At 44.5% G+C, this 14581-nt stretch overlaps 1 protein-coding gene across 1 annotated transcript in view; it reads right to left on the bottom strand.

Annotated features, from left to right (window-relative positions):
• FREM2 (FRAS1 related extracellular matrix 2) overlaps positions 1–12700 on the bottom strand; it is a 129299-nt gene extending 116599 nt beyond the window's left edge. Inside the window, exons 1-2 of the mRNA XM_054394198.1 lie at positions 7549–12700; positions 1484–1573 (exon numbers count right to left, since the gene is read on the bottom strand). Coding sequence (XP_054250173.1) covers positions 1484–1573; positions 7549–12700 — 5242 coding nt within the window. The remainder of the gene's footprint in view (positions 1–1483; positions 1574–7548) is intronic.
• Between the last annotated feature and the right edge of the window lie 1881 nt (positions 12701–14581).

Raw genomic sequence — 14581 nt, 5'->3', positions numbered from 1 at the left:
ACAACTCAGTTTTAAGAAATCATATTAATCAGTTTGCTGAGAGCAAACTTTCTTCGTCTTTAATTACTCCCATGATATGAAACCTTGAAATATCTCAGGACTGAGAATTTGTTCACCTATGAGATGAACAACTTCTAACTTGAAAACCATGAACAATGTCACCCTTTGGTGACACCTGTCCTAAGAAAATGGTGGTATTAATAAGAAAATATAGCATCTTATGTTCCATTATCTTAGCTTTAAATTTCTCTGATCTAAATCTTAGTTAAAAGAAAACATTTTGAGAAAATAAGTCAAGTGCTACAAATTCTTATCTCACTACTTGTTCTCTGATGCAGGAAAAATTTGCTAAGACATTTTCAAAAGTCTTTAGAGGTGCTGTCTCTTCTGTTCTTGTCCAGAACAATGAATAGGAGAACATGCTTTAATATCCCACTCCCAGCATTGATAGATGGTGATAAAACTGTTCAATCTGCGACAGACAGGACAAATCCCTATTCACTGATCTTAATACCACTAATTGGCTGTGCTTCTTGTGAGGCAGTAACACAAGCCAAGTACAGGAGGTGAAAATAAGCTAACTTGAAACATTTTTTTCTAAGAAGTGTATTATTAAATCAGCCAGTAAAATTCATTGCCAATTACTCACAGAGCTATATATCATATATTAAAATAGGTATTAGAAGTAACATAATCTAGCCACCTGTTACCACAGAGGAATAGCTACATTTAGGAATACCCACATTAAGTATAGACTTTGGATGTGAAACAAGAAGTCTGTTTACGTGTTTTGTTTACTTCTTAAGCTGTTCTTTGCTCTACACAAAAAAAACCTAAAACCCAAACCCCAAAATTTTTTTCCCTCAAGTGAATATATCCCACTATAGTCAATTTGATTTTATTATTTTCTTTTGCATCCTTCACAATCCTGCAAAATATTAACAGTCAGAAGAATTCAAGTCAGTCACAAGACAAAGACCTTTGACAAGCCATTGAGGATTCTGTAATGTTACGCCAGATAGAATCAGAACTCAAATGCTATGCAACATGTACATAAGAGACAATGAGTTCAAGTGAATACGGATGGAACCTTTAAAGAGGTAGGCAACCATAACTGCAAATCAAAATTTAGAAAGTTGCTCAAGATAAAAAGCTTATCAGAATTTACATGTAAAGAGGCTGGACAGAGAATACAAAGTTAAAATTACAGAAAACCCAAGTATCTGAGTAAATGTCAAGAATTTCACTTTCTTGCTAGAGTAGTTTGAGTGCTTTTTCATTAGATGTCATTACCCTTTCATTGACACATCTCTTTGTAATCACCAGAAATAGTCTACAATATGGGAAAGTCGTAACCAAAATCATATTCCAGGAGATAACATGGACTTCCCTCAATTACATTCATTGTTCTCAAACTTCTAAAGTATACTTAGACTTTTCTCTTTCAAAAACCAACAAAAGCACAGATTTTATGGGTACTCACCGCCATCTTCAACCATGAAATGGAAAATGTCACTGGTGGCATTGTCACCCCCTCGTAATACATAGCATATCTTCATATCATCAATATCAGCTGGAAAGAGACAGGAAAAAATAGATTTTATTTTAAATGCTGAAGGTAGGAAACTGTTATAGGAAAACTTGACATGTATTAAATAGTTTGGTCTCCAAAGAGAGAGGTCAAGGTCCCTCAGCAGAATTCATGAATTTCAGTATTAACAGTGCTGAGGTTTTACAGATACCATTCCCCCTCCCTTTACTTATCCCTCCTCAGTGCCCTCTTTCCTTTAAGATGTATCTACAAAAAGAACTGAAAGGAAATGTAAAAACACGAACTCAATAGTCAGAACTATTTCATATTTCCAGTGGTGCATTTTCTTAAACAGATTTGTATCTTCACTAAGATACTGATTCTCTCACTCTTCACTCTGAGAAGTACTGTAGAGGTCACAGAAAATCCGTGGCTGAAATGGAATCAAAACTCAGGGTATTTTCTATTTTAAGTTCTACCCTTCATCCAAGAGGAAAGACAAATTAGTCCACACAACCCACTCTAGAAACAGATTACTTCTGGCACATGGCTTACCTCTAAGACAGGATATGTCTACACATTTTAAACTAGAGAGATCTCATTCTTTCTAGGTCCCCTCTCCATCAGATCATCCTTCCTACCAGCATTTTTTCAAAGGTAATGGCATATAACCTACAAGAACTGCTATAAACAGTGCTAAAGCACTTAGTGATTGATTAAGAATGTAAACAGATGCAATTAGACAGGCAAGACATCAATAAGAAAAAAATCAATGAACAGTTTTGAATCATCAATTGTAATAAAGTATGGAAAGGTGAACAAATATTTAATAATATTGTGCTTTCTCCTCTCCTTGAGCAATGATGAGAAACATGTAATACATAAAAAATAATTTTTGTCAGTCTCTTTGAATGGCTGCTGTTGGCAAAAATCCACATCTGGTACTTTTTTATAAGAAAAAGTGTTAGAAATTAATAGAAATTAATAGCATTCAAGTAAAGCTCAAGAGCCACCCAAGTTCTCCCCCTCATTTGAGTGCACATGCAAGTGCCTGTGTTAGAGCTCCTCGCAAAATTCTCAGTTCCAAAGAATCTGAGGACATCTTCTAGAGCAAACAAGAGTATTATCAGCAAATATAAATCATCAAAGAATCTCTTCCATAAATATTTGAAAGTTAAAGATCATAAATTCATGTGGTTGGAAAGAGGAAATAAATACCTCTATATGCCAGTGGAGTAAATAAATTTTTCATAGTGCAAACAGTTGCAGAAGTACTCAGCTCCGCCCATGTGGGTAGCCTTATTAAAATCCATGAGTCCAACATATATGTAAAGATAACAGCTGAGCCAGTGTTTGCAGGACTGGGACAACTCATTAGAAAAAGCCACTTGTCATCTAAATATCTTAATTTTGTCAAAAGAATTGCAAAGGAATGACCTGTTTTCTATTAAGAACATGTTCAGAGCACTTGAGCAATTCTATGATTTCTTTCCAGAGCTGATTAGGTTATGTTAGTTATACTAAAACTTGTCTAGTTGTAAGCATAACTCATTACTGTGTAACTACAGTGCCTGGTAATATTAATGTGATATTGGAATTCTCTAACATAATTTTCCATTTACAAAAAAAAAAAAAACAAAACATTATTCCTGCTAGGTTAGGGCACTGATTTCCCATTTAAAATTATGTAAAAGTGATGTGGTTTTTAAAGGTTACATGTATTAATTATTCTTAAACATACATTAATTGTTCTTTAAGAAACAAATGCAGTTCACAACATAAGTCGCTCATCTCTCTGAAAACAATTGCCTGAAAGAGAAGATAAAAAAGCACTGCTGAACAAAATCAATGCTTCCAAAGCGCTGTCTATTTGGCTGGAGTAGTAGCCATGTAGGTATCATTGGCCTCAGGAGGCTACATGGAGTGCAGATATCAACCAGGCATATCAACCAAGCTATATTATTGTCACAATAGATCCTTACTCTCCACTATTCCTTTTGCTACTTCCTAACTTCTTGACACACCTGCAGAGCTGTGGGATGTGACCTGGCCCTTACTCACAAACTTTCCCACATGGGACTGGGTACTCCCAAAACAGTGCTCAGCAGTCTGACACACTTGGTCACTCAAAACATTATCAGCTACCTACTTGTTATAAACAACTAAACTTCTTTAAACGTGAAAGGCTTGGTAGTTCCTTAATAGACTTCTCCCACTTTTAAATTATCTAATCTTAATGAGTTATCTGCTATGAACAAATTCCAGTCCTGACTTGCAGAGGCAAGTACAATATGATTATCCATATACAATATACTTCTATGTATTTCTGTCCTACCATAGGACTAGACTAGAAATTATCTGATGGCAAGTGGTGTTTTTTAAAACTTTCTCTGCATTTGCTATCACCAAATTGTAATTATAAAGCACAAAGAAATAATAATGAGTTAAAAGTGCTCGTTTTACTTGTAAAAGGAATTAACAGAATGTCCCCAATTAAACTTAGGAACTGCTCAATGAATTTCATTTTGTTACTTCATTTGCCTGTGTGTTTCTCAGATTATCTTAACAATTAAATACAAAAGAATAAAAAGCACTAACTATTTGCAGTATTTAGGTACTTTTTTTCAAGAAGTTAATTCTTTCACATTCCAATACCCTCTTTAAGCAATCACAGTTAACCCTATGAGACTCACAAGCAAAAGATTACCCACTGTACTTGTGGCAAAAGTATTTGCTGTATACTAATTAGAAGCCCTGCACCAATTCATAGAATGATAGAATCATAGAATGGGAGGGGTTGTGAGGGACATCCAGAGATCATTGAGATGATCAATCCTGCCAAAGCCTCAGGCAGGTCACACAGGAACATGTCTAGATGGGTCTTGAGAGTCTCTAGAGAAGGAGAGTCCACAATCTCTTTGGCCAGCCTGTTCCAGTGCCATGTCACCCTCACAGTAAAGGAGTTTTACCTCGTGTTGAGGTGGAACTTCCTGCGTTCCAGCAGTTTGCATCTGTTGCCCCTCTTCCTATAACAGGGCACAAGTGAAGAGAGACTGGCCCCTTCTTATTGACACTCATGCTTCAGACATTTGTAAACATTAAGAAGATCCCCTCTCAGTCTTCTCTTTTTCACACTAAACAGCCCCAGTCTTTCAGCTTTTCCTCATAGGACAGATATTCCTGTCCCTTAATCAGCCTGGTAGCCCTTCATTGGACTCTCTCTAGTATATCTCTGTCCCTCTTGAACTGGGGAGCCCAGAAATATGGCTTCACCAGAGCAAAGCAGAGGGAGAGAAGAACCTCCCTTGACCTGCTGGCTGAACTCTTCTTAATGCATCCCAGGATACCACTGGCCTTCTTGGCCAAAAGGGCATACTGCTGTCCCATGGATAACTTACTGTCCACCAGGACTCCAAGATCCTTCTCCATGGAGCTGCTTTCCAGCAGGTAAAGCCCTAACCTGTACTGGTGCAAGGTATTGCTCCTCTCCAGGACTTTACACTTACTCTTGTTGACCCTCATTAGGTTCCCCTTTGCCCAGTTCTCTCATCTGTCCAGATCTTGCTGAATGGCCACACAGCCTTCTGGTGTGTCAGCCAATCCTTCCAGTTTCATATCTCAGCAAGCTTGCTGAGGGTACACTCTACCCCCTCATCCAGGTTGTTGATGAAGATGTTGAGTAAGAGTGGATTCAGTACTGACCCCTGGAGAACATCGCCACTTACAGGTCTCCAGCTGGACTCTATACCATTGATCACAACCCTCTGAGCTCTATTGTTTAGTCAGTTTTTGTTTTATATCACAATACACTCTTCCAACCCATACTTCCTGAGCTTACCTACGAGGATTTTATGGGAGACAGTGTCAAAATCCACTACTCTGGATTTGACAGTGCTTTGTACAGTAACTGTAGTGGCCTGCAAGGTAAGAAACAACAGTGAACTACACACAGTTTTGAGTATGAAGCTCGGTCTACATGAGACTTCTGTGTATCACATTACTTTTCAAAACTGTAGCTTTCTAGGTTCAATCATGAATTTTTGTTTCCCTGCCACCCACAACTTCTTCCATAGCCAAAGCTGCAAAAGACATGAGGGCATCTGAGGAAAATGGCCATGCCCTTTCATCCATAACTTTCACTCCCAGTTAGTTCTCTTTTTCCTGTCCTCAGCAGATGCATTATCTTCTAAGTGAGCTTGATGATTTCGTCCATTTATGCAGCCTTTTTGACACCTCTTCTCACTTAAGTGCTTGGCCCTGCATTCATAAGATATTTTTATGTTTGCTTCATAAACCACAAACCATTGTAAAAAGCTTTCAGGAAGCTCAGAAAAGAGATACCACAGAAATAACACAGGTGCTCAGGAGGTGTTTGCTTATAGAGGTCAAAGCATGAAATTATTGCAGAAATGTCTATTTCTTAAAAACACTCTTCAGCTCAACACAAATTAGAACGCTTGTGCCTATACTGTCAGGGAACTCATGAAGTTATATCACTTTCTGGGGATTCTCACTAGCTTTAAACCCAAATTTTTCCTAAGGAATACTGCTTACATGCTTATCACACAGCTCAGGCAGCCCTAGGATATTGAGGAAGCCTGCATGAAGACCAGTGAACATGGCACATGTCAAACTGCCCACTGAGAGACAAGTAATAAATTAATTTTTGTCATTGGACAAATGTACACCTGGCCCACATGGCATAAAAGAGAACTGAGTATGTACCTAAGCTCAGTGCCCCCGCCCCCCTGCCCTCAAAACAGTGGAATATCACTGTGCTATGGCAGTGGTCGCCTTCCAAGGAACATACACTCAATAATTCTACATTCTTTAATATATGAAGAAAAAAATTATAATCTGTTTATTTGGTCACTCCCATTCTCTTCTGTTTCTCACTTATTTTCACAACAGTACTCTTAATACTACTCGCAGTTGACTACTGAAGCCTTACAAAGCTTAGACGTTCAGTCCATTGTCATCCTTGTTTTTACACCGAGACTGAAAAACTTAAGGCACCCCAGACATTAGAAAGTTCACCAGGCCCTTTTGCAAGACCTTGTATATCTGATGAGAACATCACTACAACCAAGACTGTAACAAAGGTTACAGTATGAGCTCTGTGAAACAGAATACAGCCTACTATGAGCTGATCTCCAGCCTTACCACCTACACAGCTCAGCTTGCCTGAGCCCTTATAACTTGGAGTCTCCATGCTGTTGTGCTGTCTGCTCACGCCACAGCTGTAGGAGGTTCCAAGAAACCACATTTCATTGTTAATTAGCCTGCTATTAACTCATTGCAAAGTAACACAGAAAATTCTCTGGAGCATATCTAATGCTCCCCCTTTAATTAATTTACTTCACAGCCTAGCATTGAGGCTTTATTTCAGAACACATGGCACATGTGGTTTTCATCCTATTTATACAATCTAGTATTTTAGTTCCATATAAAGAGTAAGTACCACTGACATAATTTAAAAACATTTACATTACTTTTTAATTTACCACAAACACTTTGTGGTTAAGGTTTGTGTAATTAAAGCAACAAATGCACTCACAATTTATTATTTCCCTATGTTTGGGAAATTACTTTACTTTTACGTGTAAATATGTTGAGACTATATAGCTAACTGATACCTTAGATGAAGTATGACCATTAGTTAATAATAGCTAGGCCATTCCTGTAGCATTTTCTAAACAAAACTGTTTAAAGAAGGCACTCAGCTTCTAAAGATCTGGAACCATATGCAGCCTAATTCTGCTACACAAATTTCTATCACTGATAAAAAGTCCAAATTGCAGTAACTTGGACTGTAAACTCTCCAAAGCACAGACACTCCTTCATTCTTTGCTTATCCAGTAGACCCCCTTTCCTATTTAAAGCTGTCACAGATGCAATACATTAACAAACTGAAATGAAAAATAATAAAGTAATTATAAATAAGACCACTATTAAAGAGTTTAGCATGAAAAAGTGTGTTCTCAGTGATCTAAATAAAGCATGGAGTATTGTAATACCTTGGGTAAACTGGCTGATGCTATGGTTGCCTTTCCCCAGGTGGATCAGGAAGCCATGGCGTGGACCCTCCATGATTCTGATTTTAAGAGTAACATGTAAACTGTCTCTGTCTTCCACTTTGAGCACCTTGTTGGTAATCAGAAACCCAATGTGACCTGTGGCCAGAATACGGAGTGTCTGAGCACCTTTGTTTATTACAATTTGAGGTACGCTGTTGTCCACAGCCATGATTCGAATCTTCATAGTCTGAGGCTTCCTCGTTTCAAACACAGTGTTGGGGAAGACATAGAAGTCAGTATGAGTGCCATCCGTAACAGTGAAAGAGAAGCTATCCTCAACTGATTCTGTGCCATCGTGTCTGTAGCTGATTAGATTTTCATTTAGATCTTTTTTAGTGAAGGTAGTGACTGGTTTGGAGTTATTGAACATGATCTGACCATGAACCGGTATTTGGGTGATGATAAATTTTAGCAATGTGTCAGGTGTATCTCTGTCTTCTGCAGTCAGTTCAAACGGGGTTATTAGTTTATATTCATTTTCACTCACCACCAGGTTATGGATTGTGACAACAGGTTTCTTATTGTCCACATCACTGATAGAAATTCTGAAAGTACGAAATACAGGGTTATAGCCATCGGTCACTTCAAACTCGAAACTATCCATTTTCACCTCATCTTCTGAAGTGTGAATGTAATAGACTTTATTGCCTGCTAAAAGGAGCTGAGTAAAAGTGGAAATGGGTACCCCAGGCTGATCTGTGCATTCAAGATGACCGCGAACAGGTGCTCTAGTAATAGTGAAAACTAAGTTCTCATCTGGACTATTCAGGTCACTGGTACTAAGTAAATCAGTAGTAAGGGTCACCTTCCCTCCTTCTTTCAAAGAAACTCCTTTGCTGATTACATCTGGGAAGACGATATCGGTGCTACCTATTGTCACATAAAAGTAGCGATCAATCAGAGGATTGATTCCATCTGTCACATCAAACTTGATAAGATCACGAACTCCTTCCTGGCCAAAATGCACATAGCGAATTAAGTTTCTATCCACTTCATCTTGGGTGAAGTTCATCCCCAGGGTGATATTCTCAACTCCACCTGAAGGCTTTATTCTCTGTAAAAGGCCTTGTCTTGGCCCATATCTTATAATGTATGTCAAGGTTTTATCTTCAGAATCCAGGTCAGTAGCCTTCAATATTCTGTTATGAATAGTTCTAGTTTCCCCTATTTCAATCTCCAAACCATCATTGATAGCCATTCTGGGTGTCTCATCATCTACAGGAATAACTATGATGAATACCATTTTCCTAATGGTATGTTTACCATCTGTGACTTTCACTTCAAAACTGTCCTCCTTTGTCTCAGAGTCATCATGTTCGTAGAGTATGTTAGAGCTCTCGGTTATCTGATCCAAGGTGAAGCTCTCCACTAGGACAGTTCCGTTGACCAGCTGGTTCACAATGTGGCCATGCCTGGGAAGCCTGGTGATTGTAAACATTAACTCATCAGCAGGTATGTCTGCATCAACTGCATTGAGGATAGGGGTATCAATAACCAAGCTCATGCCTTCCATCACAATAAACTCTCGCACAAAAATTTCAGGCTCTTCATCATTGATTGGCATAATGACAACGGGGAAAAAATGTCTCTGGGAAAAGTTAATGCCATCAGAACAGCGGAAAGCAAATCTGTCTTCAACAGGTTCTACACCCTTATGTATACTTTGAACATAAAAAATATGCCGTTGACGGAGGTCTTTCAAGGTAAAAGCACTTATAGCTATACCTGCTCTGGATTTTTCAGATCCCGGGGCCGGAGAGATGTTCTCTACATACCCAGAGGTGGGCTGAGCAACAATGGTGCAGAGTATATCATCACTAGGAGTATCTACATCTTCAGCCCTGAGGTTAGCAGGAGTAATGAGCTGTTTGTCACCTTCCATTACCATAAACTGCTCCCCCACAAAAATCTGAGGAGCTTGACTGTCAACAGGAAGAATGGTCACCAAAACAGAAACTCCTTGAACAACATTGCCCCTGATGCTCCACTCTTCAGAGAGGTCAGACAAAGTAAGGTTGAAGGTATCTTCTTTGGGCAAAAGGCCTATTTCACCACCTGTATGAGCATATACCACAGCACCATCCAGCAGATCTCTCTGGGAAAATCTCTCTGCAGGCACCCCTTGGACCAGGATGCTTCCATGCTGAGGAGGATCCTCTACAATAAAGGTCAACATTAAGTCATCTGTATCCTCATCTGTGCCTTGAATGACATTAGCTGTGATTTCAGCAACACCATTCTCCAGCACATCCAGGTAGGAACCAAGAGTGCCCGGAGGCAGCCGTAGACTAGGAACCTCATCATCAACTGGGTGCACGTTCATTTTCAGTGTGATGGGCACAAAATGAACGCCATCACTCACATCAAGCCTGCAGACATCACTGTTGGCCTCTGCCCCACTGTGCACATACACCACCCTCCCTTGTCTGATATCCTCCAGGCCAAAGACACCTCCTGGAATCAAACTGTACCCAGAAAGCTGCAACTGGCCATACCGAGGAGCCTGGGTAAGGATAAATCTCAGGCGGGCAAGTTCAGTGTCTGTGTCACTGGCATCTAGCTCAGTTGATCTAAGGACGTGGCTGCCTCCTTCAGGCAAAGTAAAGCCAGTATTAGTGATTTCAGGAGGCTGGTTATCCACAGGCTGCAGGTATATGGTGAAAGTCCCTTTGGCTGCATTGCCAGCTGCATCTTGCACTTGATACTGAAACTGAATCAAATGAGGGGCCACCCCCAGTTCTTCCTGCGGGGGACGGTACGAGATCTTGTGATGATTGATCTGGGCTTGGGTGAAGTGGGTAACTTCCACAGAGTGATCCTCAGTCAGCACAAGGGATCCAAGGCGGGCTCCATATATATCTGGAGGGTGATTAGTGTCAGTGTCAGTGGGGGGCTGAGTTATTGTGTAGTGGAGTTCACGGTCCCCTGAATCCTGATCTGTGTAACACAAGTGCTTCCTCCGCAGTGGGGTTACCTGCTGTTCTGCAACGATTAAGTGTAGGCTGCTGCTACTATGCAGCTCTGGGGCTAATCTGTCCACAGGATGTACCCGGATCACAAAAGTTTGTGGCCCGGAGCGGTTGGGTGGGTCATTGTCATCCTGGACTCTGAAGACAAACTGGTCCAACACAACCCCTGGACCAGGGCTGTGAGGCCCAAAGTGGTGGTAATAGAGACGCCCTTCCACAATGTCCTGCTGCAGCCACTCTCTCACTGGCTTTTCATAAATCAGGGAGCTCCCAGCTAAACCTGGCACTCTCCTCCAAGAAAAGCCCTCATCTTCTTCCTCTTCCCAGCCAGGAGGTGGTTGTGCTTGACGGAGGAGGAGCTGCCCAGCTGTGGGGCCAGACTGCACTGTGAAGAGCAAGATAGCATCCTGTGAGTCAATGTCAGTGGCACTAAGAGCACGGGTGGTGATGGGCACTGTTTCACCCTCAGCCATGGCCAGCCCTGTGTTAGCATTGAGTAGAGGTGGTTGGTCATCAGTGGGCACCAGGGTAATGGGGAAAAGGAACTCGACAGTGTGGCGAGAGCCACCATCTTCCAGCCGCAGCACGAGGTTGTCACTGAGTGGAGACTCACTGCCATCATGCTGATAAATGACCCGGCCTGCTGCCAGCTCAGCCACCGTGAAGTGTTTACGAGGGGCAGCAGGTGCTGAAGTGTCCTCCAGTAGAGTGAGGTGGCCATGTCTCAGCCCTGCCACCACACTCACCCGCACCTGCTCAAGGTCATCCTCATCACTGATCACTAAGTTAGGACTGGGACCAGGGCCTGAGAGAGGCCGTGACTGCCCCTCATAAAGCACAAGGCCAGTGTTGCGGGTCACCACAGGGGCCAGAGTGTTCATGGGCTTCACCACAATGACAAAGGCAAAGGGCTCTGAGGCAGCACCTTCTGGGTCCAACACTTCCAGCTCAAGCTCAAAGAGACGTTCCCGATCGGAGTCCTCCATGGGTGGCTGGTAGGCGATGCGCAGTTCCCTCACATCTCGTTGGCTGAAGGAGGAGACAGGCAAGCTCCGGTCATCTGTGCTGACCATGTGGCCCTGGCCTGGGCCAAAAGGAGAGGTGATGTTGAAGAGCAGCAGGTCTGGTGGTGACTCAACATCCTCAGCTGCCAGCATGTCAGGGGTAAGAGCAGTGAGGACAAACTGGTCCACCTCCATCATGAGCATGGCCATGAAGCTGGGTTTAGGGGCCACATTCTCAGTCCCTGCCCGGATCCGCACCAGCACCTGGAAGTACTCACGCTTCAGCAGTGCCCCACTGCCCACTGCCTCCCGCAGCTCGGCCACCAGCGGCACTAGGTCACGGTTGGGAGAGCCTCCGGCTGCTGTGTGCCTGTAGCGCAGCCCCAGGCGCAGAAACTCCTCGCAGTCCCACATCGAACTGGGCACCGGGCCGCTCCCCGCCGCCTCACCAGCGGCTGCCGCCACCGCCACCGCCGCCGCCGGGGGGTAGTTGAGGATCTCTCCGTAGCGGGGCAACCCGGCCAGCAGCGGCAGCAGGCCCACCCGGCAGCGCTGCCTGCTCGGCTCGAAGGCGAACTCCAGGCTGCGGGCATCCAGTGGATTGCTGGTGCCCCGCAGGCGCTCCACCGTGAGGGGCAGGTTGCGGGTGACGATCTCCAGCTGGGTGAAGAGCACCTCCACCTCCAGCACCAGGGGCAGCACCATGGCGCGGCTCGGCGAGTCGTACCGTAGCTGCAGGCGGACCCGGTCCCGCGCGGGGCTGCGGCCGCCCAGGTGTGAGTACTGCACCTCGCGGGCCCCGAAGTCGCAGGGGAAGCGCCTGGGGCTCAGGCGGCCCGGGCGCAGCCACAGCGGGTCCTCGTCCAGCACGGTGAGGTGGCACCGGTCCCCCGGCTGCACCTGCAGCACCAAGTCCCGCGTGGGGTCCAGCCAGGCGGAGCGGCCCAGGGGCACTCGCAGCCCGCGGTTCGCCACCACGACAGGGGCCGCCTCCGGTGCCCACGGTGAGGAGATCGCGGCGCTGCCTGGCGGTGGTTCCGGCGCCCCTATCCAGACACAGCCGGCCAGCAGTAGCAAGCCAGCCAGCATCCGCCGTGGTACGCCGGAGAGATCCTGCATGGTCCTTGCCGGCGGAGCGAGCACTGGGAATCCTTGGCAACGGCGTCTGCACGTTTCAGGGACCGAGTGACGACTCCCCTCCTGCCGCCGGAGCGGCCCCTCAGAACCCTCTCACCCCACGTACACGCCGCGCTCTGAGGGTAGCGCGCCCGCTCGGGAGGGGAGATACGAAACTCCGCCCTGCGCCTCCGAGAGGCCAATGAGAACCCACGGGGGACGAGGCTGTTCTGGCACGATTGGACAGAGCAGTTTGCCAATCTTGCAAACTACGGTGGGGACAGCCTCTCCTTCCCGCCTCCTCAACAGGTTCTTCAGGAGAAGGAGAGAAAGCTGCGGGCCAGGTTCCAGAGGGAACGGGAAGAAGCGGAAGGCAAGGGGGGTCATGGATCACCCTGACGGTGCAACTCTCCTTGCCGGCAGCCACCGCGGGAAAAGTGTCAGGGACCTCCCGGAGTCCTCATGCCGGGGGAAGGGCGGTACTGCTTTGCCCACAGCGGAGGAGTGCACTTCTGTGGCCCCGGGAGGCAGCGGGAGCGCACCGCCGCTCCCCTCCTTCTCTGGGCTAAGCGTCCGCGTTCTCGCCTTAAATCCTAGCTCCTTGGGGCACAGCTAGAGCGGGGTTGTGACTGAGTTGCTGCTGGGGAGGGATGGAGGTTGCCTTTCCTTTCCATTCAGGATAGGGGGCGACAGGTGAGCGCGGGGCGGCAGCAGCCCTGCTCGGTTCCTGTCGGCTGCAGGAGAGCTGCTGCACGGTAGCCGAGCCAGGTTAACCGGGGATGCGGTGGAGAGAAAGGTGCCTGGAGGGAAACCAGGGCTGGTCAGGCGAGGAGAATCGTGGGGGCGGCGTGCGCCTCGGGGTGTCGGTGTGGAGACCTGCCGGCCGGCACCGCCTGCCTTCGCGCTAGGACGAAAACGGACAAGTATCTCCGGGGCAAGCCGCATTAGTTAATACCCAGTTTCATTCCTCAGAGGTGACTAGTCACAGCAGTAGGTGAATAAAAAGCTTTATGGCATTTCTGCCATCTTGTGTCTGAAGTTAAAAGTATATTAATAAGAGCCTGAGCTTGCTGGAGTTACTTTCCTTTTAAAATTCCTTGTAGCAGTCTCAGACTTTTTATTCGTTTGTTCTCACAGCTGCTAAAATTCTTACTTGTTAATGACACTGATCCACAGTCAGTTTTCCAAAACATTTCTAAGAATAGAAAAGCGAAAATTTGCTAAGGAGGGGCAGATTCAAGGACGACTCAAGGCTTTTGGGAAACGACTGTGTAAATTTGTGATGCCTTCTTTTAAAATAATCTTTTGGTGGCAGAGCTACATTAACACATGTGACCTTATTCTCTGTATGGAAAACATGATTGTGGAATATCAGGTGTGGGTACAGTCAGCCACGTATACATATACATATACATATACATTCCAACATTCATCTTGGTTTGGGGTGGGAAGATGCCAGTGGACTCTTGTTCTAGAACACTGGATTAGTAGTTTCTGAGACATTTTTATATTCTATTGTTGACATGCCTGTGGAAAACTGCAGGAAGCTACTCTCTTAAGTCTGATGAATTCTGGACTGGGATGCTGCTGCAGGAGGTTGTAATTCTAGTAGTTAAATATCTAATAAATTAAGCAAGACCAATACTATTTTTCCACCATAACGAAGTGTTCACCTTGGATTTCAGCAAGTTAATGTCTTATTTCTAAGCTTTCAGGAAGATAATTGAGTAGAAAATATTGAGTCCCAAGACCAAGGGTTTCCAGAGTTTCACAAATATAGTGTGAATATCTACTTTTGCCAGAGATGACAATATTTAGGATGGAGTGACTAGAATTGCAAGATATAATGGTCCATGGTCAAGTCATGGATTCTGTTTTAAAACA

Source organism: Indicator indicator, chromosome 1 (genome assembly GCF_027791375.1).
Source record: "Indicator indicator isolate 239-I01 chromosome 1, UM_Iind_1.1, whole genome shotgun sequence".
Lineage (NCBI taxonomy): Eukaryota > Metazoa > Chordata > Aves > Piciformes > Indicatoridae > Indicator > Indicator indicator.
The sequence above is the reverse complement of the archived record's forward strand: the minus strand, read 5'-3'. Positions and strand labels throughout refer to the sequence as shown.